The following is a 26,133-nucleotide window of genomic DNA, read 5'->3' as shown; positions in this document are numbered from 1 at the left end:
CCCCATTGAAGTCAGTGGAAGTTTTGTCACTGACTTCACAGGGGCCAGAATTTCACCATGGTATTTGTTTATCTCAGCTCTGTCTACCTGGACAGTGTAGTCCACGGCCGGGACATCATTTTGGGCAGAGGGCTGCATGGGTAACCCCACCCCTTGACAGATGCCCCACCCGCCAGGTCACCATCTTGGGACTGGAAGTCCCACCTCTGACCCTTACCACCAGAAGTCCCTCCCCTTGTGCCTGGAAGTACTCCTTTGGAGAAGAGGGTTTTTGCTATCTTAGAACCAGGAAAAAAAAAAACAAAAAACAAATTATGTACTAAAAATCAAAATTTCCATATTATATTTTAATTCAATTAAAAAATATATTTTTGTTCAGATACCTGTGTGTTTGTGCTTTATATGTAGAAGTGATTGCATAATAGATCAAAATATAGTCTTACTCTTATATAATGTGTACAGCAGTGTGGGGGGAGGTATGGGTGGATATGGGGTTTGTGGGATGTGTAATTGTGTCTGGAGCAGGGTGTGGCTGTGGGGTCTGAAGGAAGGGTTGCAAGGGGGGAGTCAGCCAGGCACTTGCCGCCCCAAGCTTCACAGGCAGCAAGCTTGCACTTCGGCAGCTCCTGCTGCCGCCAGGAGGCTGAGGGCTGCCAGGGAAGGGTCTGTCAGGCTTGAGGGGCATTGTGGGAGGCTCCTAGAGCCACTGGGGGTGGCATGAGTTGGTGGGGACGTGGCCCGGGACATGGGAAGCCGAAGGAGGTGGTGCAGAACTTGCATCGTGCGTCTGAGGCTTGGGGTAGCAAAGCCTGGGCTGCATCCCCACGAGTGGCCCAGGGGTTGCCACCACCCCAGGGGGATGGCCCAGCCCCCCACCCCAGGGACAGGCAGGGACGCTACACCAGGAGCCAGAGCAGAGCCATGGCTGCTTTTCAAGCTCCTGCAGCTTCCAGGAGGCTGGGGGCCCCGGGAAAGCTTCTGGCCAGCCCTGGGGGCAGTGTGGTGGGCCACCTGAGGCTGCTGGGGGTGGCACATGGCCCAGAAACCCCAAAGATGCGACGTGGAAGTTGCATCCTGTGCCTGTGGCTTGGGATGGCAATGGCCTTGCTGCCGTCCCCATGGGCATCCCCAATGGGTGCCGCCACCCTGGGGAGAAAGTCTGCCCTCCCCCACCCCACAGGGGCCCAGCAGCCTGGCAGCAGCTTGCTTCCCCCAGTCCCAGGATGGGCAGGAGGCTGCACCAGGAGCCCCCCAGGCTGGGACCCTGCCAGGTCATGCCAAATCCAGCAGCCTTGGGAAGTAACCCATGCTGCCCCCAGGGCTGACCAGGAGCTTCCCACGGCCCCATGGCTCCTCGTGGCTGCAGGAACTTCTGGATCTACTCCTGGTGCAACCACCCCGCCAATCCTGGGGCCAGGGAGTCAGATGCAATTGGGCCTCTGTGGGGCTGGGAGGCCCGGGCGTTTCTCCCTGGGGTGGCAGCACCCACTGGAGCCTCCCGGGGGGTGGGGAGCTGGACCGTTGCTGCCCCAAGCCTCAGGCATGGGATGGAAGTTCCACACCACCTCCCTGCACCCTGGGACACCTCCCCACCAGGTTATGCCACCACCAGCAATCCCAGGCGCCCCCCGTGCTGCCCACAGGGCCGGACAGGGGGGCTGGGAGCCAGCAACAGCCAGGCAGTGCCCTGGGCCCAGTGCCAGAGCCTGGGGCGTAGCTGCCTGGGCTCTATGGAGCTGGGCTGGGCTGCCCCATCAGGGAGAGAGGGGAGCCACCCTGCTCTGGGCCCCACCAGCACTGGCTCCCATGCACCCCCTCGCTCCCAGCTCCCAGCCCCCTGCCCCAGCCCTGTGGCCAGGCAAGGACCAGTGTGCCCCCCTACCCCCTCTTACCCAAGGTTCCTGCTCCAGCACAGGTGGGAACAGCCTCATGGTCCCTCTGGCTGTGGGGGGTGGGGCAGGGTGGTCCTGCTCTGGCTTCCCCTGGGTCCTTCTGCCCCGGCTCCTGTCACTTTTGACTGGAGCCAGAGGCAAATAAGTATGAATTTAAAAAAAAAATTTCTAGGGGACCCATGGGCCAGACAGAATGGTTTAGTGGGCTGGATGCAGCCTGAGGGCTATATTTTGCCTACCCTGGTGTAGTCCTTTAATAGCCATGTCTTCATAGAATAGTGTTCTTTTTAAAAGTGGCACAAACTGAAAATCTATATGGTGAGCATCAGCAGAAAATGTCTATAGGTGAATAAAATGAACATAAAACTGTAAAACTGACAATGCCTTTACCACAGCAATATTAAGCAGGTATCGTTCAGATGAATTTTATATATAAATTTGCTGCAATGAATGTATGAGCATAAAACATTAAAAAACAATATTGAATAGTTACTCCATGGGGGACTACACTGAAAACTAGCATTAGTTCCTTATCAAGTACCCAGAACAACTGTCTACAATATGCAAAACACTCACATGTCCTTTACCTAAGGGATATGTGAACTGTCAGTCAAAGGAGACCAAGTACTGTACTTAAAAACAGGTTACTTTGAGCATCCAAATAAATTTCAAGCTTAGTCCTTCTTAGAGATTAAAATACAACTCCCTGTAAAATAGTCACCAAGATGATTGAAGTGATATCCCTTTAAATGAAAACATTACATTTAAATATTGTTATATGAAGACATTTTTTAAATTATTAACTTTACCAAGGGCTCCTCTTGGATTTTTAGTTAAATTCATGAACTGGATTTACTGCAGGATGTTTCATTTGATACAGCAAAGCAGACAAGTAACACAAGACAAAGAAAAACATAATCTAATCATGAGAGCCTAATACTGCCACAAGCAGTGAGACAAGCAAACAACTCCCGCTGCAGTCCCAGGATGTATTCATTTGCACTGAGAGCAAAATTTGGCCCTATTTTCTTATTCATAAATTGGCATATCATTAAGTGATAAAATTCTAGAGCACTATTTCAGCAGACATTTTATCCAAAACTAAGGAGATTTACAGTCCTTTCTGTTTTATGCAGCAATGGCAAAAGGTTGAGGATTTCTAAAATTACAAAAAATACCAGCACAGTAAATGCAGGAACAGGCAGTCCTGTCTAACTTTAAAACCAGCAATCTCTCTGCTAGTGCTCACTGGTATATTTACCTTACTGCTTTAGCTGCCTATGCTCCCTCTTATCCATGTTTTGGCATAAGACTCTCTCCCAGTTCCCCTCAAATTCCAGGACCAATCCAGGTTGTATTGACATGACCAAACCGCTCAATTCTGAGAGTGTGTTTGTTCTTTTATAGCAAGGGTGTCAAACTCACCCAGCCTCACGCTGGGCTGGGGCTGGCATACGCTGTACATGGTGCACGGGGGTTAGAGTTGGTAGGCTGCACACAGGTCTGCAGGCTGGATTGAGACCACAGGCAGTCCACACATGCTGGAGCCAGATACAGCATGCCATATGCAGCGTGCACACTAAACCATTGGCTCTAGCCCCATGCAACACATACATGACACATGGGAACAATCCAGAACACATACTACACAGTGCATGGGGCCAGTCCAGAGTGCGAAGGGCCAGCCCTGTGCACTATATCCAGCAGGCAGGGCCCACGTTGAGCCCAATCCATACCAGCCCTGGATCCTGCACGCAGCATACCAACTCAAGCCCCCACATGCTATGTGCAGCACATGCCAGTCCTAGCTGAGGACAACATGCAGGGTCACTCCAGGCCACATGCTACATGTCGTGTCCGTGTCAGACTGGCCCTGCATGCTAGCTCTAACCCAGGCTCATAGTCTGTGGGCCTGATCTAAATCGGTGCCAAATCCAGCATGCAGGGCCAGTCCAGCAGAGGTGACACATGCAGCACACACCCCAGGCACAGGCAGAACCATGGACCAGATCCAACCTGCAGGCCATGTCTTTGACCCCCCCATTCTATAGCAAGTCAACTGTTATTGCAATTAATAACTAAAGCCAAAAGCCTCTTTAAACCTTATCACATCTATTGGCATCCATAACAAAACAAGAATTCCAGCTTACTAAAAAGGAGAAGATTGTATTGCACTGGCATTCTGGCAAAAACACATTTGCTTATATAATCTCGTGAATAGAGCTATTTAAATGAAGAGTCACAGTATGCTCTTCATTATTGGAGATTTCCTTGGTGGGGAGGTAGGGTGATGGAGGGACCATCTTTACCGCAAAGGAAAAAACCAAAACAAGAAATGTATAAATCATTCATCTTGTGTGTAAAGTTTCATTACTTTTTCCTGGCATCTTGTGTATACATTTTAAAGTTAAAACAATATATGTGAATAAACAGTTTTTTCATTTACTAAAAATCATATGAAAATATAGAATATAATCAAATAAAATGTAGCCCTTTAGGACATTTCTCCAGCAGGGACCATTATCACAATAAATGGTCTTTAATAGATATAATTGCAGGATAATTCCCATGATTGAATATCAAAATGAATTGTCAGATTCATATTCCTAGACATTAGTTTCTCACAATTTACCTAAAAATGTGTGAGAATTCTTTTTCTGACATTCTACTTTAAAAAAAAAAAAAAAAAAAAAAAAAATCTTAAAGCCCACAGACTTTTTAGGCTGCAGGATATTTCTAAGGTGAAGTGCTCTTTCTCTCATTAACATTGCAGTTTAATCTTTCTATGGACTAGAGCTATAACTTCACGGTAATCTGGCTATTTTTGATTCTGTAAGTGCTTTCAACTAACCATTTTGTCTGATAAACTTCTGAATGATTTCTTCTTACTCCTCTTAAGATATTCAAAGTAAATATTTGTAAAATACTTAAATAAAATAAGACATTCTTGTACCTAAGGGTAATAAGAACTTGTACCCAAAGCCTGGTATTTACACAGTGTCTTCATCTGTGTCCTACTATGGCTGCCATTTTGTCTCTAACTAGAAACTTCACTTTAAAAATAAAAGGAATCCAGAATAGTTATCCACTCTGAAAAGGTAAATCTTTAGTTTTAAAAATTCTTTTCAGAAGGGCTCTTTACAATTAGACTCTCTCTCAAACTAACCTAATTTGGCATCAGTAATGTTTACAGTTCTGCAATGTACTATAAATTTCAGATACTTTAAGGAAACCCTCCAAATACTGAGATGTTTATTGCAATGCTTTTTAAAGATACAGAACCTTTCCATGATTTCCAATGTCATGTTCCTGTTCTTTTTGATATCATCCAACATCCTTCTGACATATGATTTTCACATAATATTAAATATGAAAATACCACTTAAAAACAATATTTCAGTAAATAGAGGGTTTAAGGCAAGTCATTCATTTGGAAAATTTTCTTTCCATATGTTAATCTAGATTAATCATTCTTTTCTACCTCATCAGTGCCTTGGGATGCTCAACGTACATTCAGCAAAGGGGCACACATATGACCCTATGGACATACGCTGTAAGTCCTGAGTGCCCATTGAAATAATGGTAATATTTCATATACAAGGCATGACCCACAGGGACATGACATGGGAGGGATTAATTTGCTTTGCTTCTAGTCTTACCATTGTATGTGATATTCCTAGGAAATGCATTCTTTTCTTACTAAACATCTTTGCAAACAAATACAAACCCTGTTAAAAGGTGCTAAAAATGGATTTTGAAAACATACAAAATATATTCATCATAGCATTCCTCAATCATTGTTTCTGTGATGGATATCTGCGGGTTACTTCTTGCTTCTGATTGAAACTATTAGTTGTTGTGGAATAACTGTTCTGTTGGAAAGCATTTTCTTCCTGCTTTAGTTTTTTGGAACATGAGGGTTGCACACTTTCTTGCTCTTTTCTTCCTTTTTGAGTTCTTTTCATTGGAAATAGCAACAACACTAAAATGCAGACAACGTGAAGACAAAAATACCAGGAGCTAGGGGGAAAGAGAGAGAAAAAGTAAAATCTTTCCTCATTATATTTATTGTTAAATATGACACTACTGAAAAATAACAAGCTCCATGGTAAAAGTACATTTACCAAGAAAAACTTCAGTGTGACATCTCTCAGTACAGACTGCAATGTACATACACAGCTTTGCAAATCACATTGCCACTGGGTGTCTGAGAAGTCTAACACATTTTGGCTTACTTAACAGTATAACCCTTATGCTATACTTCATTTAAAAAAAAAAAAAAAAAAAGAAACATTAGATGCCTAAAACCAAAAGAAAAAGAAAAAATTGAGCAATGAGAAGAGAAAAAGGGAGTGAATAATGATAACAAAAGACCCTACATAATCATTTTTGCATTCTAGATAAAGCCATATTAAGGGTCTGTGTGCAGCACTGAGGGCACAGGTAGGGCTCAATACACCACACAGAATAACTAAAGCCAGGGTGTCAAACATTTGGCCTGTGAGCTGGAGTCAGCCTGTGGAGCTGTCATCTGATCCAGAATTGCTCTTAGAGGAGCCAGGAATTTGGTGAAAAGACCCACCACTGAAATCTGCAGCACAGAGTCCCTTTTAAGTTGCTTGTGACCCCCCCAAAGGGTCACAACCCACAGTTTGAGAACCCCTGTATTAGGAAGATGTTATGGGGATGCTCAGTGAGGATACCTATTGTGCCTTTGAAAAGTGGGAGTGGCTTGATTCTCGGTAGCAGTCCTAAAGTTTCCACAGAGGTAGTATACTCTTATATGTAATGTATGAAATCTATAAAGAAGGTGAAAAAGTTGCCTTCAGGCCAAATCAAGGTAAGTAAGGACTTGTTCCATGCCAGGAATACAAGTTATTTAGATGCAGAAGCAACTAGAGTTCTTAGAGAGATGTTGTCCACGTGCACATCCTCATTGTGTGTGCATATGCATTACAAACACTCAAGCTCTGAGGCTATTTGCCTTAGCAATGCCTATATAGTATACCCTAGCTTTAATTCTCCTTATACCCATGCTCGGAGTATAGAGAATAGTTCATATTTCCCATACCTTCTTTTACTAGCCAGCATCAGCAATGATTGATTTGGAGGAATCAGGGAGGCTGAGGTACAGGAGCAAGACATGAGCAATATGACCTATCATGAACATTAGGTATGGGCCACAGAGGAACATACAAGCACAAAGCGGAAGCCATGAGGGGTAAGGTTTCAGGCCCAGGCCAGACCTTTAGGACTAACCAGTAAGACAGGGGTGGGCAATTATTTGGGCCTGCAGGCCACACAGGGAGTTTTGCTGAGCTGTTGTGGGATGAGTCAGTACCAATCCTTCCCCCCACCCCATGCAACAGCTCACCAAAACCCCTTATGTGGGATGGGGCCACGGGCCAATGTGAGTGGTGTTCAGGAGCAGAGCAGGCAAGCAAGGTCAGGATCATGGGCTGGGGTCGTGGAAGCGCAGGGCTGAGACTCGGGGCAGGAGCCATAATCCATGCCTGCAAGCCCCTGCTACGGGACCCTGGCCATGCAGCCCACAGCTGGTCTCCAGGATGGAAACATGGAGACCCTGGGATTGTGGGATGGTGACAATGCAGGGCCAGTGCAGATCCACAATCTGCTCCCCACATGTCCCAACCCCAGCCCTACACTGTCACTGCCCTGCAATATCAGGGTCTCCACGGATACTGGCTGGGAACCGTGTGGCCAGGGCACACAGCTGGGAGCTACATCCGGGGCTAGGACGGGGACCAGGTCCAGGATCTTGGTGCAGTGACAGCACAAGGCTGGGGGCGAGCTGTGATCAGTTCCCTGCATGTCCCTGCCCATGAAACTGGCACCTGTCACAGGGACATGTATGCAGTGGATCATGGCTCTGTCCTGGCCCCACATTGTCAGCACCGCAAGAGCCCAGGGTCTCCCCAGCCCTGACCTCCATCTCACACCTGGACACTGCCCCCCACCTGCCCATGGCCCCATCCTAGTCACCCAGCCAAACATGCCTTGCCCATGGGGGTCCCACCCCCAGTGGTAGGTGTGGGGTGGATAGGCTGGAGTGTCTAGGCAGCAGGGCTGGGTCCAGCAGCTATGGCAGCCAGAAGGAGCTGTTGCTGCCAGGGCTACCAGGAAATGGAGTCTGGCCACTGAGTTGCCCCAGCCCCGCAGACCCCCATGCCTGGGCTGGGTGCAACTGAGGGACCTGCTGCAGACTCGACAAAATCCTTTAGCAGGCTGGGTCCAGCCCATGGGCTACAATTTTGCCTACTCCTGCAGTAAGACCTGTGATTCAGTTCTGTGCTCCATACCATAACAAGGACTCTACTGAGCCAACAAGCACAAGTGGTGCTGCATATATCACATGCTGAAGATAAAACAAAAAGGACAAGGCCAGTGAAGTACTGGTGGAGTTGAATGCAATACTAATGACAGATCTGCCAGAAGCAAACATATCAGTTCCAGGGAACCACCAAGTTACCTGGAGTCATAAAGGACACAGTGAAGCTGGCTGGTATGTAAAGTTAGGAACTAGATAAACATCCTATATGGCTTGGCCAGCTGGGGTGCATCAGGCCAACCTTACTTATATAGCTCTTTACTGGCTGAGAGGGGCACCAGGATCCCTACTTGGGTCCAGCTGGGGCAACTGTGTACAGCCTCCCAGGGTAGCTGCCTTGTCCAGGGATCAAAAGTGGAACCCAATGACTTAACCAGGAGCTAGGAATGGGAAGATGGTCCCTAAAATGGCAGTGCCATGGAGTGGTGCAGATGAAAGGTATGGGGGGAATCCAAGCCCATACATGTGATAGACCCCAAAAGGCGAAGAAGAGCAAAAAAAAATTACCGCTTTTTTTATTAGCAAATTAGCAGATCTTCAAAAGAAGGACTTCAAAGGGTCTGCAAGCCACATATGCTGAAATAAAAACTGGTCTCAAGCCAAGTGGAATCAAAGAGCAGGAAGCAAGCTGCTGCCTTTTATGCCCTCAATGCAGAGCTTGCAACTACGGTTTGCTGTAGAGGTAGGTACAGCTAAAGCGAAGTTTTCCAAACTTGAGTGGTGGAGGCCCATACACACTTACTATAAGGATGTGCAGGAAAAAAGTACCAGAAGAAATGTAAGTTTCCAGAGAGAAGTATGTCTAGCTAACGCATTTGCTAAAGAATCAATATGGAGCAAACTGATACAGACTAGTTTGCTGGAGGGAGCTTAACTACTTGAAAAAGGAAGATGAACTATGTTCTCTGATGGTAAAGTTGCTTAAATTTAAACGCAATTAAAAGAACATAAGGCCAGGCCTAAATGGAAAATACTGGAGATGCCAACAGCAAGAAAGAGAACTACCAGAAGAGTGGCAGCCCCTGTGAAAGACCCCCAGTCAAGTTGGGTGAAACCCTGTGCTACAATACATATGAACTAGGGGGTGTGCAAAGCAGGCCCTATTCAATTTGGATTTGGACTTGGCCTGAATCGGGGCAGCGATTCGATTTGTTGATTCGGATCACTGTCCCCTATTCGATTCAGCTGACTCCGACTCTACAGATTCGATGCCGATTCAGAGAATCAGTGATTTGGACACAGACACAGCTTCTGGTCTAGACACAGCAATCGGCTGCAGGGGGGGCCCAGTGCCCTCCCAGACCAAGGAAGCACCAGTTGCTAAGCCAGGAGGGTGCAGGGGGACCCCCTGTGTGCTCCCCTGCGGACCTGGAAGTGCTTCTGGTCCACTTCCAGGTCTGCTGCCAAGTGTGCTGAGGAACCCCCCACCCTTCTGTGGGACACTTCATCCACCCCAGCATCGCAGCGTTCACGAACCACCTACTACCTACAGGTATGCAGAAAAAAACATTTAAAGCTGTGTCTATGGCCAAATCTTTCTGAATCTCTCTGAAACGATTCAGAGGGTTCCGATTCAATTAGGAGAGATTCAAGGGTCCTCCGATTTGAATTGGGCCAAATCGAATCAGGAACCACACAACACTAATATGAACCTTGTCTGTTCTTAAGAGGGTTTGCACATGCCTATGTGCATCTTGTTTCCCAGTAATGAGAATCCGAATGCATTTTAAAATCAATCAATCATCAGGCCATTTTAGCTATGCTCTCTTTTAAAGGAGAACATATTTATTTATCTTCTCTTGACTGATAATTTGTGACAGTCACTTTATACAATAAACACCTACTCCTGTGGCGTTTAAGCGGTGCTATGGAGCTGTCACTTGTTCCGTTTTGCTTTTCCAAGCTGTGGATGACAAATTGCTCAGGAGGTAAGGCAATGACCCAAATGTTACACTTTTATTCACCATTCAAAGGCAATGTCTTGGCACAGAGAATAATCCAACTAGTTTCCAGTTACAGGGATTTAAGAAAAACAAAATTAAAATGTACTTACCTATAAAATGTGAAAGATGGTTTTACAGAAAGCAACACAAATGGCACAACTGTGTAACTTATTGCTAATTGAGTTGCCATCCATGTTATGATATCGTAGAACAGTTTAACAAGGGAGAAGTCAATGAAGTAGTGTCTAATGTTGTTTCTCACCTTTAAAAAAAAAAAAGCGGGTAAAAGACACATTAGAAACCAAACATTTTTACTGAGCGAGAGTTTTCGTTCTACTACCAAAAATGATTTCAAGCTTAGTTTATCACCAACCTCTTCTGTTCTCATTTTGCTGACAAGGACAGATGATGGGGGACTGTTTCACATACTTTAAGATGAGAGAGACACTGCAAGGCAGATTCAATGGCAATCCACAGATCAAGGATCCATAGTCAAAGTATGCTTTAAATGTGCCACTGTTTTACAGTCCCTCTTAACCTAATCAAGGATTCGCTGGCTATAGGCACAGTTGGTTTCTGTACACTAGCCTTCAGCATAATATCATGTTTATTCTTCCCAACAGTTTTGTTTTACAATAAATGTCAACTAACTTCCCATACACAGATTTATGAATAATATGAAAACAAAATAGAAGAACAGTGCTAAAAGACACCCCTAACGGTCATCTAATCCAAATCCTGCTAAAGGTTGGTGTATCCTTTTAAAAAATGTCCCAGATAAATCTGTGTCTAACTTAGTGGTTCTCAAACTTTTTAGATTTGAGGCACCCATTTGACTTGAGGTGCCCCTCCATAACTTTTGTGAATTGAGCAACACCCCATTTAAAACACTCATGCATTTATTACAGTGCTTACCTCCTTGCAGAAGGGTGGGGCAGCAGCCAGGCAGGGACAACCCTGAGCCTGTGCTCATCTCCTGGCACCTGCTTATCTCCTCCTCTCACATGGCACCCTGACTGAGAATCACTGGCCTAACCAGCACTTAAAACCTTCTAATAACAGAGATCCTTATAGTCTGTCTAGGTGATCTGGTCCAGTGTTGAATTCCCTAATTTAAATCTCCCTTGTGTCAATCTAAGCCCATTACTTCTTGACCTATCCTCCCCCAAAACAACTGAGCATGATCCTTGTCTTAAAAATGTTTCTGCATTGAAAACTTATCAAATTTTCCCCTCAGTCTTCTTGTCTGCAAGAAATATTCCTAATTATTTCAACCCTTCCTCATGTCATGTTTTCAAAAATTCTAACCATTTTTGTTGCTTTCCCTTTGGGGTCTCTCTCTACTTTTTCTGCATCCCAGCTAAGGCCTCAATATTAGGGAGGAGGGAAGAATCAATTCCTGCAACTTACACAATACTCCTTATTAAATACATCCCAAAACAGTATTAGTTTTTTTCTGCAATTTTACTTTGTTGATGCATGTTCAGTTTGTGATCCACTTTAATTTTCCACATAATTTGCTGAAGCTACTGCATTTATTTCTGCAGTTTCCCTCTTCTCCTCAGCAAACACACACTATTTTTAACCTGTAATGTCCCTGAGTTTTAGCCTTGCTACCTGAATAGTGTAAAGTTATTAGCTTGTATCTGGGCTGTGCCAGTAATCTCAGGCTCCCTTGCTCATTTGTCCAATTTCTCTTCAAGCGCCTTTGTGTTTCCGATGATATAGCTCTTTTTTGCACAATACAAGGTTCTTTTAAAACTCTAGCAGGCCTCTATACCACCATTCTTTAAACAACTCCTCCAACCCTCAATTCTAGCAAAGAAGCTGTAGAAATTTCTCACCAAGCTAAGTGATAATGGCAGATGAGCTTCAATGTCAATAAATACAAGGTAATGCACACCTCAACTACATACATGCAATGCTGGGTTCTAAACTGGCTATTACAACTCAGACCTTGCCTTTGAGTCATCGTAGGTAGTTCTCTAAAAACATCAGCTCAATATGCAGCAGCAGGCAAAAAACAGACAATGAAATGTTGGGCCTTATTAAGAAGTGAATTGAAAGCAACAGGAAACATTATGCCAATATACAAATCCATGACAAGCCCACATCTTCGCTACTACATGCAATTCTGGTATCCACATCTCAAAAAGGATGTAGTAGAATTGGAAAAAGTAAAGAGAACAGCAACCAAAAATGATTACGGGAATGGAACAGATGCCATACCAAAAGAGACTAACAAGGCTAAGACTCAAGTTTAGAAAGGTGGCTAAGGTGGGATATGATAAAGATCCAATAAAATCATGAAGGAGTGCATCAACTGAACAGGGAACTGTTATTCACCAAGACACAGAAAACTAGAACTAGAGGGCACTCACTGACATTAATATGAGACAGGTTTAAAACTAATATGAGAAAGTACTTTTTTATGCAGCTACTAGTTAATTTATGGAAGTCATTACCACAAGAGGATAGAGGCAGATTGTATAGCTAGGTTCAAAAAGGGACTAAACCAACTCATGGATGACAGATCTATCAATAGCTATTAAAAAGAAAGCCTGATGATATCTCTGACATCTCCAAACCAATAATAGTGAATGCCGGGGAGGAGAATGAACTCTAGATATATCCAGTTCAATGCTCTTCCTCTAAATGATCCACTCATGCCACTGTTGGAGACAGACTACTGGGCTAGATGGACCATTGATCTGACCCAGAATGACACTTCTTATGTTTTTATGTTCCTATGTTCTAATATGTCAATAACTAGATAGTTTAAGTGTTCTGAACTTGTGACATATCAAACAATCAGCTTGCTGTAACTTTGTCCCCCCTCCAGGCCTCATTTTCTTGCAAGAAATGCATGCGGTTTCATTAGGGGGAAAGCAGCTTTGTGTGGCTTGTCATTATATGTACTCTGTTTAGCAAGAACACAGTGAAGTCTTGATCTCTGGAGCTTGAAGGCACCACTGCAATACGAATAAACCCAGCCTGGGTAGTTGTACACATTTTATTTAAAGATATAGTATCATAAGTTAGATATCAAGCATGAATGTAAATCACTTACTTTATAACCCACCAAGGCAAATCTGCCCTGTACAGTGCATCTAGAGCTTTAGAAGATGACTTTTCTAGTGTTACAGATTTTGTTGGATTAGTCCAATATTTAGGTTTCCCTTTCTTAACATTCCAAATACCTGCATTATATTATTTGATTCATCAGCAGTTACTTAGCCAAGTTACAGATATGCAATTCATTTAATCCTTCCTCAAATCAATCCCACTAGGACAATGGTTCTCAACTTTGAGACTCAAAGCACCTTTCCATAACTTTCATCAATTGACTGGCACCCCAATTAAAAAAACTAGCTTATTACTGTGCTTATCTCCTTGCAGAGGAGTTGGGCAGTCAGGCAAGGAATTAACTTTTCTGCTTATACCTTGCAGCACCCTTCAAATAACTCACAGCACCCTGGTTAAGAATCACTGCACTAGGTGAAACAATTTATATAAATAGCTGCTTGGAAAATCTGCTTGTACTTTTCATGCTTGTGGGCAACTTTAAACAGATGCTATTTATTAATAACTTACTGAAGTATTCTGCAAACAAATTAATTTTAACCTACTAGATCACAGCCAAGGTTACTCAAATTTTTAATAAGGCCTTGCTAGATGTTGTATTACTAATACATTTAGAATGGCAAATAAATATGCATTAAGTACTGCAAAGAGAAGTTACAATCATACCTAAAAGCTATTAACTAGCATTCTCTTAGAATCATCCAGACTTGTGAGCTGACTGACTTTTAAGGTTTCCTGGCCACTCTGGACAACCCACAGGAAGAGATCCCGGAAGCTTCTGGTTCAATACACAAGTTGGAGAAAAAATCTGGAAATTTGAGAGGCCATAAATTGCATACAACTTTGAAAACTCTCCATATTGCACTCTTTTAAAAGTTTTTCACCACAAGTATGAGGAATGGCAGGATTTCTCTCTCCTCCCTTATAATGTCCACAAAATTCCACTCAACAAAACTAACCTGGCTGTTCACCACTCAAACAATCTGGTTGATTAATCACAGAATAATTAAGGAGTAGGGATGGAAGGAACCTCCAGAGGTCCTCTACTCCAACTCCCTCCCAGGATCAGTGCTACTCAAACCATCAAAAAAGGAGGGCAGATTTGCACTTTATAGATTAATTTAGCAGAAGCTTTGTGAACCTAAGCTCAGTTAATCAGATGCTGCCTCTCTCTAGTTAGATAAAGACTTTTGCTCACTTATCTACTGAAGATGAGATCTACCAGGTTTGGATTGGGTTGTCTGGAAGATGGTTGGATTGTACTTGATGAAACAAGCCATTACTGAGCATATAACGGTCACAAGCTGGCAGAGGGTAGATTCAAGCTAAACATCAAGAGGTGCTACTTCACTGTCAGGGTGGCTAGGCTCTGGAACAAACTTCCAAGAGAAGTGGTGCTGGCTTCTACCCTGGGGGTCCTTAAAAGGAGCCTGGATGAACACCTTGCCGGGGTCATTTGACCCCAGTACTCTTTCCTGCCCATAGCAGGGGGTCAGACTTGATGATCTGCTCAAGTCCCTTCTGACCCTACCAACTATGAAATTATGTCTACACATGCAATTAATGCTATAAAAGGCCAACTGCACAGTAAAATACTGTGAAGTAAACCTTCCTGGAGAGAACAGATATTTCCCCAAGCAACCCGGGAACTGTCCTTTCTGGGTGTGGTGGTGCCTGCTCCAGGCTGCTTGCCTTGCTCCTCCACAGCAGCTGCTGTGCCTGCTGCCATGCCACTCCACCACCCTGCCAGACTCTACCCTGTCCCTCTGCCTCTGCCTGCAGCAACACTGCTGACCTGGAACAGGTATATTTAAAGATTCATGAAAACAAGAAATACTGATAAAACAGCTATAGTGGGAGTGGGAGGGTGGAGAGGAATGTGCCTTCAGTTGACTGTGTTAGGGAAGTGATGGGAGGAATAAATAAAAGGTAAATTAAATACAGACTGTGGGCAGATATATATTAAGGTACAAGTGATTTTTTTAAACTAATGGAAATAGGTAGGTGGCAGTGGGGGGGAAGCTGCCTGACAGCATCTCTATCCAAGGCACCTAAAATTGCTAGTTACATGTCTATTATTGACAAACTTGAAGACTTATGACTTATAGAAAGTGAGATACAAATACATCCCAATTGGTTATTAAAATCAAGTGGAGCGCAGAGATGAAGATTATTGGTATATAGGATTATTCTATTTACAGTGGAAAGCAAGATACCTGGTTCCCTCTAATGAACTGTTTTTGTCTTTTGTTCAATAAACTTGTTTCTTGACAGGCAGTTTTGGCAGTTATCGGCTTCTCTTTGATCTTCAATTTGAGGAAAGATTTTTTAGGGAGCTTGAAAGCAGCTCTGGTATCAGCAGTAGCCTTACTGACCCAATTCCTTTCAACCAAGCTTTAAATCTGTATATAGTTAGTAGTTTGTGCTGATCTCATCAACAGACTATGTCTGCCTCAAAGGATAAAGTCAAGTGCATTTGCAAGTTCTCATATCTTTACATAAGGCTACAGATGAAATAGATGTGCTCCTGAGTCTGTAACAACTGCTAGGAGCAATGGGCTGTGTCCTGCATTAGTAGTCATGTAATCAAGGACTGCGTCATTGGGGCGAAGGTGAGAGGAGAAATTGAGATATTAGGAAATAATAATTTGAAACCGAGACAAGAATTTTGTGCTCAATTCAGGGTTTACACTTTAACATAAAAGAGTCCTTTTGTATTCTTTCGTGATCCAGAGAGTAGCAGCAGTCAGAATTTTCCTTCCCAGTTTGGGTATATGCTTTTAGTGGTATGGACCTTGTCAGAATTTTCTATGTCTTCAAGAAGTTAAATAGGATCACTATATTCAATTCTAGGGCTGCCTCTGAAAACCATTCAGAAATTCTGCCCTACCCAAAATGCTACCATTGGCATATTTAGTAGTAATGAAATTTAAACACAATTACAAAGAACGCTGTCAACCAATCTGGTTCCCACTCAAATTTAAAGAATCTATAAAATCTAGAGATTTTCAAAAATTGTAGGTCAAGTGTATTTGCAGAATTGCTGTTGGTGAGCATACCAGCTGAATTCTCCATTTACAGCTAAGATCCAGACCAATTCAGTGTCATGTGGCCTGTTTTAGGGAAATGCCAAAATTCTGCTCTTGGATTTTTTATACACTCTCTCTCTGCTCGATTTACGTTCTAATATTATAAAAGCCTAAGTCTGTCCGTCTGTAATGCTTTATTCGCCCTCTGACTGGCTGGTGGAAACAGCCAGTGTGCTCCAAGCATGGGGGAGTGCTGCCATGACTCCGAAGCTGCACCGAGGACTGGACAGAGTGAGGGAGCCAAGGCCAGCAGCACTGGCCTCGATTCCCCCACCCTTCTCCTTGCAAAAGGCAGAATGGCGGCAGCATGGGGTGTTACATGGCAGCACTCCATCCCAGCCCTCTTCCCCCATCATTTTTGACAGGCAATTAGCTAGTATTTATATACCACCTTCTCCATGATTTTGAGAAGTCACATAGCTTTCCATCTTAGTCACTACCAAAATGAGATTAAACACATCCCTACTTCAAAGGATTAAGAAGGTTGTAAAACTGCTATGCAACTATTATGCCATATTACTGTCAGAGCTGCCAGGCCCTAGAAACACAGAACTGGATGAGACCTCTCGCAGCAGCAAGCTCATTTTCCTATGGTGGGCACCCATGTTATAAAATCCTTTTCATAAACTTTTCAAGCTCTGATTTAACTCTGGTTAGATGTTTGCCCTCACTATTCCTATTGGAAGACTGTTCCAGAACACTTCTCTGGTGTTTAGAAACCTTGGGCATTTATAGACATGCTCCAGGGGAGGGCACTTTAATTAAGAGTGGCTCCAAGCACCACTCGAATTAAAGTGCCCAGTGTTACTTGTATCAACATCCCCACACTGAAAAATGGTGGTGGGGGTGCTTTAGTTAAAGAACCCCCACCACCATTTTTCAGTACAGGGACACTGATGCATGTGATGCTGGAGTGAGATAATTGAGTCTGCTCTGATGCACTGTAGTTACAGGACATTGGAGCAGCCTCACTGCATGTGTATCGGCGCCCTTTATTTCCAAATCAATATGATTCATGACAAATTTATTCCTGCCTGCTCTTGTGCAAACACTGTCCTTTAGCTTAAATAACTCTTCTAGACCCCTGGTGTTTATCTCCCCTGATCTATACACAAGACAAGCAGTCACATCCCCTCTCAGCTTCTGTTTCTGAGTTAAACAAGTCAAGTTTTTAAGTCTCATAAAGTGGCAGCTCTGTTCAAAGTAACATTTCAACATGCTTTTTCTTAAATTCATGCCCACCATACTGTCTTGAGTTTCAGAGATTTATGCGGAAAACTACATTATTTAAGCACGGAAGGATCAAATTTTAAAATCAGTGAGTGACACTAATAAGGATCTATTTATGAAACATTAAATGGTTAATGAATGAAATCAGCAGAATTAGGGATGTAACCTACTGCTGGTGACTGGGTGAGTATGATAGGGAATGGATCATACAACATCTCCTTGGTTTCTAACACTCTTCATCTAAAGCAGGGCTGTCCAACTGGTGGTCAATAGGCCACATTAAGTTGCAGCCCCCAAGTTCCCACCTGGCTGCAGCTCCACCTATCACACCAGCTGCAACAGCAGCCAGAGTCTCTGGGCTTCCTCCTCCCTCTTTTGGCTTCTATGTTCTGTGCCCACTCCAGGTCACAGAGCACTCAGGGTGAGGCCAGGGCCATGTGATGCAGCAGTGGAAAGGAGATGCAAGGTAGGGGGAATAGAGCATACATGCAGGGTGGCTGGAGTGCTGCAGGGGGGCTGCCACACAATGGGGGAGGGGGATCCTTGTGGCCACAGGGCATGTGGCCCCTAGCTGCTTAAGTTGGACAGCCCTGATCTAACTTCTTACTTGCTGCTGTCAGAAACTAGATGTACCTTTGGTCTGACCCAGCAAAACAATTTTTATATTATGTTCCAAATACAGGCTGAGGTATGGCAGGATGGGAAAGGTAGAGTTCAGAGATCCTTATCTTTGCAAACCTAAAAAGGACGGGTAAATGCAAATGAACACCATGAAAAAATAGACCTTAGCCTGTTCTAGATAGTCAATTAATAAATAATAATAATAATAATATAGTTCTGTATATAACTCAATCCTGATAAATAAAGAACTATACATGCTAGTAGAGGTAAATATGAAATATACATAAGAAGCATCCCAGTACCCGAGCCTCCAGACAACATTCTAATAAGAAGCCCAGCTTACTGGAACCCTAACTGGTCACCACTACGCAGTTCTGCTGCCAAAAGAGTGCAACCATACTCACAGCTCCTCCATGACAGCAGTCCCTTTTTCTATCAGCAGAGCAACAGATGTGCAGGCAAAAGGCTTCTGCTTTCTTTAGGAAGCTGCCAGAAAGCCCATGTAGATGCATTCATACTTTCTGACAGCTGTTGAATAACAATTATTGTGCATCCTGCTGGCACAGCTGTGCTAATGAAGCTGTGTGAAGCTCCCAAGCAGCCATGTGGCACCTGGTATGGGTAGATGCTGGCAGCCAGAAGATTTGTAATATGGGAAAGCCCACTCCATTGCTGAGAAGAGGACAGAGTGCACCAATTCTTTGTTAGGGAACAGTCTGGATCAGGGGTCAGCAACATTTTTTGGTAGAGTGTCAAAAACATTGCAACCTCAACTTGTAAGATGTTGGTGTGCCCGGGCAGACAGTAAGGGAGCCGCAAGGGGCCTGATCCTTGTTGTGCCAGTGAAGCCCTGGCCCCTTCCCTGCCATCCACCCCAAGGTACAGATGCTCACACAGAGCCTGGGATGCTTGCAGCAGGTGGCAGGGAGGATGCATGCAACTGCACCAGGGTCCATGGGAGTCCTGGCCCAGCTTGTTGCCAGTGGCAGGTGCACTCATACCTTGAGGTGGACAGCAGGGAAGGGGCTTGGGCTGTGCTGCCACAACAAGGATTAGGTCCCTTGTGGATCCTTTGCCATCTGCCCCAAGGCACACAAGCCAAGCAAAATGCCTTCATGTACCACACTCTGGCACATGTATTTAGGACTCTACCATTTGCATCAACCTGTAGCTGAGATGTGAGCCCAACCTTCCTAGGGGCTACAAAGAGTTTTTTGTATATTCATCTCTAGAGGCTCAGGGCTGTTGTAAGGAAAGATTATTACTTTACAACAGGGATCTTAACAATCTTTATACAGTGGTTTGAGATGCATGGAATCAAAATACAATGTATTTCATTATTAACTGATCAATCTTGAAACTCCCTCTCAGACTGCCTGTCAAAAGGTATACATGGCTTTCACATACTATCATTCCCTTCACTTATAGCTTCCTCACTGTTCTAATGGGACACTCTCCCCTAGTACCACCTCTATATTTGGGGTCATTTTCTTCCTTTGGATAACTCTAATACCAGCATCTGTTTCTAATGAAAGTTTTCCAAAGCAATGTTGAAAGACTGACAGTATTTTGACAGGTTTGTTTCTCTGGATTTACAGACTCTTAATAGCATCAATGAAACCAGTCAAAAGCTTGTAAAGTTATTCTGCTGCTGCTTGGCAGTCATTTGAGAAGAAAATTCATTGAAGCTATTTTCTGGCTGAGACAAAATAACACTGCTTTAGTTAACATTTTTTTTTTGACAGTACCAGATTGAAATTTGCTTTAAAATTCTCCAGAAATTGATAGCTTAGACCACCAAAATCCTCAAGACAGCTTTAGGCCCATCAGTAACATGTGAACATTTCAAGATAAACTTTACACCTGAGCTAGGTGGCAAAACAAATATTTCATCAGAAGGAGTTAGGAAAAACCTGAACTTCACATGAAAGATGTGCTCTAAAACACACACTGAGTCCTAGCTCTATTTTTATTGCCCATCTGTTCCTAACCATTCTGCCACATCTAAAAAAATAGATAACTCCTTGTGTGAAGATTGTCTTCTACTCTCTCTGTCCTTTGAAGCACACTTTTGTGCACTACAGCAGAGTCACTTAGCTATAAAAGAACTACGTACTAGTTTAAAAGTGTGGTTGGTACTTACGGCTCGTGCTGCTAGTGTCACCAGCACTCCTGTTAGAAATGATAAATAATATCCTGGATACACACCATGCCAAATGGCTGAAAGGATGAAAGTTTGGATTGTAGGACTGAAGGTCACTCGCTCATAACATACTCTAGCAACCAAAAAAATTAAAAAAGGACATTAGAGAAAGAAGCTAACCAAAACAGTGCCAATAAATATTTAAACCCTTGAAATAATAGCAATTTAACCCTATGTCATTACATAATTCTCTTAAATCTTGGACCTATATAGCTTTACTATTATATTATGATTTACAAAAAATGCTGGACTTTTATTAAGAGCTTTGATACAAGGTTTCAGTGTAAAGATCTTTGTTACCAAGCATACTGTTTATAGTGGCAATATACAGAAGTATCCAAAGGACTGGATGTGAGCAATAAAGACAGGCTTTAACTATCCAGATGTCTACTGAAAATAATCATAATAAATACAATTCTCAAACTATCCAAGTAGTTCTGAGAATGAATTGGAGATATTTTCTATTTCAGAAACTAAAGTTAAAACTGTGGGAGGAATGATTTGGATTCATTTCTAACTGAATGAGAAGAAGGTGGAAGGCAACTGGTTGAAAGTGATCATTAAACAACAGAATTGATGGTTCTAAGGAAGGAAAAAAACAAGCACGAGAACAGCAGCAATTAACTTAAAAATGTAGAATCTGAACTCGAGAAATTAGTAGTCATGGTCCCACTGGAAAGAATTCTAGGAGGGAAAAAAAAGTTCAAGAAAGCTGTCAATCTCATTAACAAGAAAGCTAGCAGTCTCTAAACAAAATACTATTAAAAGATAAAAATACTATTAAAAAATAAAATAGTAAGTTATCCTGATTTGGAGGAATGATATGAAACATAGTAAAAGAATGATATGGGTAGAGCAGTTCTTCTATAGCATATAAAATTAAACAGGAAAGAGGGATGTACTGCTCAGCAGAAGTACAAACATAAGGTCAAATCAGAAAAACTAAGCCATGAAGTGTTCTGTTTAGCAAGATTTAGCAGAAAAGTTTCTAGAAAATTACATTAGAAGGAAAGAAAGGGAAAAAATTAAAAAGTACATGTCTATTATTTAACAGGAAAGGTAAAAAAAATGAAGGATGACACATGGAAGGCTGAAAAGTTCAATGACTTCCTGCTTCAGCCAAGTTAATTGGGCCTACAATTAAAACAACAACAAGAAAAAGCAGAGTAAAGAATATTTAACTAAGAGTACTCAAATCAGCAGAGCCTGATTAAATTTACCCTGGAGTAGTTAAGGAACAAAGCAGTGCAATCTCTGCATCATTAGCAGTTATCACAGAAGATTGCAGAAGAGCAAGTATAGTATCTATTGTTCTAAAAAGTAAAAAGAAAAATCAACCTGTACATTACAGACCAGTCAGCCCAACTTCAATAACTGGAAAGATACTACATCATATTAAGCAATTTGTAAGGACCTAACACATAAAAAAAAGACAGCAGGATGTGTTCTGCCAACCAATCTATAATTTTCTTTGTTGATAAGGTAACTGGGATATTGAAAAAAGAGTATGGGTTTTGACAATGTTTCACATGACATTCCTATAAGCAAACTAAGGTAATATGGTCTAGTTTAAAATCACAGCGAGTAAGAGCACAGCTAACAGAAAAGCAGTCCTCAAAACAGTGATTATAAATGGTTCAGTCTTAAATGAGGAAGACCTATCAACCTGTCTTGCAGGGGCCTGTTTTGGGTCTGGTTCTGTTCAACAGTCTCATTCAAAACTTGGATGATGGAATCAAGAATGCCCTTATAAAATCAGCAGATAGCACCAAGGTGGCAAAAGTTGCAAACACTTTAGAGAACAGAGTTAGAATGCAAAATGATTCTTGTGAAGCTGAAGAAATGGTCCAGAATTATTAAGATGAGGTTAAAAAAATAAATAAATAAAAGGCACCCACTTGAGAGAGGGGAGGGGGGCAAATGAAATGCACTGGACCAAAATGGGGAATGATTGTTTGGGGAGCAGTACTGCAGAAGAGAATCTGAGGATTAGAAGTGACCCATAAATTTAATACGAATTAACATTATGATGCTGTTGGAGAAAAAATAAAAGCAACTTTCTCCATGAAATACAGTAACAGAAGATAATTATTCTACTCTACTTGACACTGATGATGCCTCAGCAAGTATGCTCAGTTTAGAGCACCACATGTTAACATGTAGCCTAGCTGGAAGAATGTAAGAACAGAGCAATAAAAATAAAAAAAGAAAAGCCAGACCTATGAAAGTAAAGAACTGGGTTTGTTTTCTCTACAAAAAGAAAAGCCTGAAGAGGAGAACATAAGGTTCTCTTTAGGGATGTGAAAGGTTAAATGGTTAATCATTGAACTGGTAAGCCCTGTAATAACTGGTTAGCTTACTGGTTACTGTTTAGCTTGGGGCCTGCCAGTGAAGGCAGGGTGGGGAGAAGGGAAGCTGCACAGTGCTCCAGCAGGAACCAGAGGGCAGTTAGAAGGAAGGAGCAAGTGGGGAGGGGCAGGGAGACAAGTACCCACAGCCCAAGAGGAAAACAGCAGTGTTGTCTGGCTGGGCTTGCCATTGCCTCTTCCTCCCCCTCCACCCCCAAAGGGCCCCTGGAGCTGCTGTGTTATCGGTTAACTGCTTAACTGATATAATTAGAGGAGCCTAAGTGAATAAGTGAATGATATTTACACCCCTAGTTCTCTTTATAACCATCTTTTATATAATTTTAATACCGTCATATCCTTCTCCCCCAGACACTTTCTCTAGATAGGTCCACAGTTTTCTATATCCATCCAAGGTAGTCCAAAAGGTAATCTGCTAATTTGTAAAAGGCTGATGAAGTACTGGAGGACTGGAAGAGGGCCAACGTGGTTCCCATCTTCAAAAGAGGCAGGAAGGAGGACCCAGGAAACTATAGGCCGGTTAGTCTTACCTCGATCCTAGGCAAGCTGTTCGAGAAAATTATGCTGGCACACATCCAGGAGGGGCCAGCAGGGGACTGCATGCTTAGGGGCAACCAACACAGGTTCATCAGTGGCAGGTCCTGTCAGACCAACCTGGTGGCCTTTTACGATCAGATCACCAGATCATTAGATGCAGGGGTAGCAGTGGATATAGTCTTCCTGGACTTCCGGAAGGCATTCGACACCATCTCTCACCCCGTTCTCATTAAGAAACTAGGGGAACTGTGGTGTCGACACCCACACAGTCAATTGGGTTGCCAACTGGCTGGAGGGCCTGCACCCAGAGGGTGGTAGTGGATGGGTCCTTCTCAACCTGGAAGGACGTGGGCAGTGGGGTTCCCCAGGGCTCGGTCCTCAGGCCTGCACTGTTCAACATCTTCATCAGCGATTTGGATGAGTGGGTAAAAAGCACCCTGTTCAAATTTGCTGATGACACTAAGATGTGGGGGGATGTGGGCACACCGGAAGGATGAAACAGGCTACAATCAGACCTAGACAGGTTACAAGGGTGGGCGGATGAGAATAAGATGGGTTTCAACACAGACAAGTGCAAGGTGATGCACCTGGAGAGGAACAACCGGCACCATACCTACAGGTTGGGGAACTCCCCTCTTGTCAGCACACAGGCAGAAAAGGATCTTGGAGTCATAACTGACTCCAAGATGAACATGGGCTGGCAGTGTGGGGAGGCAGTCAGGAAGGCCAACCATACCTTGTCATGCATCCACAGATGCCTCTCGAGCAGGTCCAAAGAGGTGATCCTCCCCCTCTATGAGGCACTGGTCAGGCCACAGCTGGAGTACTGCATTCAGTTCTGGGCGTCGCACTTCAAGAGGGATGTGGACAGCATTGAGAGGGTCCAGAGGAGGCCACTCGCATGATCGGGGGCAAGCAGGGCAGGCCCTATGAGGAGAGGCTATGGGACCTGCACCTGTTCAGCCTCCACAAGAGAAGGCTGAGGGGGGATCTAGTGGCCTGTTATAAAACTAGTCAGAGGGAGATCAGCAGGCACTGGGGGAGTCCCTGTTCCCCCGTGCACTGCCAGGAGTGACAAGAAACAACGGTCACAAGCTGGCAGAGGGCAGGTTTATGCTAGATATCAGGAGGCGTTACTTCACAGTCAGGGCGGCTAGGGTCTGGAACCAACTTCCAAGAGAAGTGGTGCAGGCTCCTACCCTGGGGGTGTTTAAGAGGAGGTTAGATGAACATCTTGCTGGGGTCGTTTGACCCCAGTATTCTTTCCTGCCTTGGTGGGGGTTCAGACTAGATGATCTGCTCAGGTCCTTTCCGACCCTAGAAACTAGAGATTAGAGTTAATATATTAAGAAAAACTAACCAACACACTGTAAGGACAGTTAAGCACTGGAATGGGTTAACTTGGAAAACGTAGAATTTCCATTGTGGGGAGGATTTTAAAAATAAAGAAGTTAGATCAGAGCTATCCAAATTGAACCTGGTGAGCCTCAAGCAGGTAATAAGGGGTTAGTTTGTGGTCCATAGGCTCTTGCCCATATACCACTTCCCCACTATTTCAGCAGCAACCAAGGTCTCAAAGTTACTGATTCCTCCCCAGACTTCTGCTTTTTGCCTTTGTGGGGGTGGAATGGGGTGGGGTAGGAAAGTATGGCGACAGGGCCCGAGGCCCCCACACAGGAAGAGGGCAGTGAATGGTGGGGGGCCCCAGCCACGCTGAAGTTGAATAGTTCTGGGTTAGGCAAACACGTCAGAAATGGATAGATACACTTGATCCTGCCTCAGAGGAAGGGAATGGACTAGGTTACCTTCTAGCTACCTCTAGAGGTGGGACATTCCATTTGGCTCTATTATCCACCATGCAAACACTGGGATAGGAACAGCCAGAGACACTAATTCTTTCGGCGCTCTCTCATATCTGCATTATCCACAAAAAGTGAGTACAGAAAATACTGAACACTCAGTACATCTTCTCCTTGCAATGCAGTCAACAGGAGGCAAGACGGGAAGTTTCTGTGGCAATACAGACCTTGTGCAGGCCAGCAGTCAGAGGCAGATTATACCTGTCATAGGGTACAACATCTCCTACTTGGAAACTTGAAAATAAAAAAAGATTCCTCCACAAATGAATACTTCTAGGTCCCCCCGTTTGCATGTTTTATTTTCAAGATCAACAGCTTATACGGTTATGGGTTGTTGTTTTTTTTTACTCCATGCAGTAAGGTCATTGTTAACTCAGCTCCATGATTTAACAAAGCACTATCCAAGAAAAGCAACACTCTAATTGAAACTGATAATTGTTTTAAGTGTCACAGATCATGTCACTTGAGGGGAAGCTCTGCATCAGGACTCCCCAAGAAGCAGCCTTGTGTGGTCTCCCTCTCCTATAGGGTCCCTGAAGCCAGCCCTGGCATGGACTTCAAGGGACAAACCTCTGGCTCAAGATCCTGGCTTCCCCCAAAAGCTGTAGCAACCTCTTCTCAGTTTCTTCTCTGGTCAGCTTCTGGGAAGCATGAGTTCTCCTTTTCAAAGCGGGAGGAGGATCATAGTGCCAACATCCCAAACAGCACAATAGACTTGCTTCAAATCAAGCACCCTTTATCTTCCATCACAGTTCTCCCTGTCCTCACTAGGAATCCGCTGTCCTCTCTGGGACTACTTCTTTCTCACTCTACTTTGTCCTCCTAGGGACAGCTCTGGAACAGCCCTCTCTCTTCCCAGTTCTCTCAGACCCTCACTTCTTTCTCCTCTGGCACAGTCAGCTACATTTACAATAAAAAGCTGTTACAAAACTGTAGTATTAACTTGAGGAACCAACCAGG

General features: G+C 43.7%; 1 protein-coding gene across 1 annotated transcript in view; it reads right to left on the bottom strand.

Moving 5' to 3' along the window:
* Window positions 1-4,558: 4,558 nt before the first annotated feature.
* MBOAT2 (membrane bound glycerophospholipid O-acyltransferase 2) overlaps window positions 4,559-26,133 on the bottom strand; it is a 216,005-nt gene continuing 194,430 nt past the window's right edge. The window contains exons 11-13 of the mRNA XM_090032473.1: window positions 20,352-20,484; window positions 10,295-10,446; window positions 4,559-5,912 (exon numbers count right to left, since the gene is read on the bottom strand). Of these exons, the coding sequence (XP_089888599.1) occupies window positions 5,687-5,912; window positions 10,295-10,446; window positions 20,352-20,484 (511 nt within the window). The 3' untranslated portion in view covers window positions 4,559-5,686. The remainder of the gene's footprint in view (window positions 5,913-10,294; window positions 10,447-20,351; window positions 20,485-26,133) is intronic.

Source organism: Crocodylus siamensis, chromosome 1 (assembly GCF_052110815.1).
Source record: "Crocodylus siamensis isolate JL-2025a chromosome 1, ASM5211081v1, whole genome shotgun sequence".
Classification (NCBI taxonomy): domain Eukaryota; kingdom Metazoa; phylum Chordata; order Crocodylia; family Crocodylidae; genus Crocodylus; species Crocodylus siamensis.
This window is presented reverse-complemented; position numbering and strand designations above follow the sequence as displayed.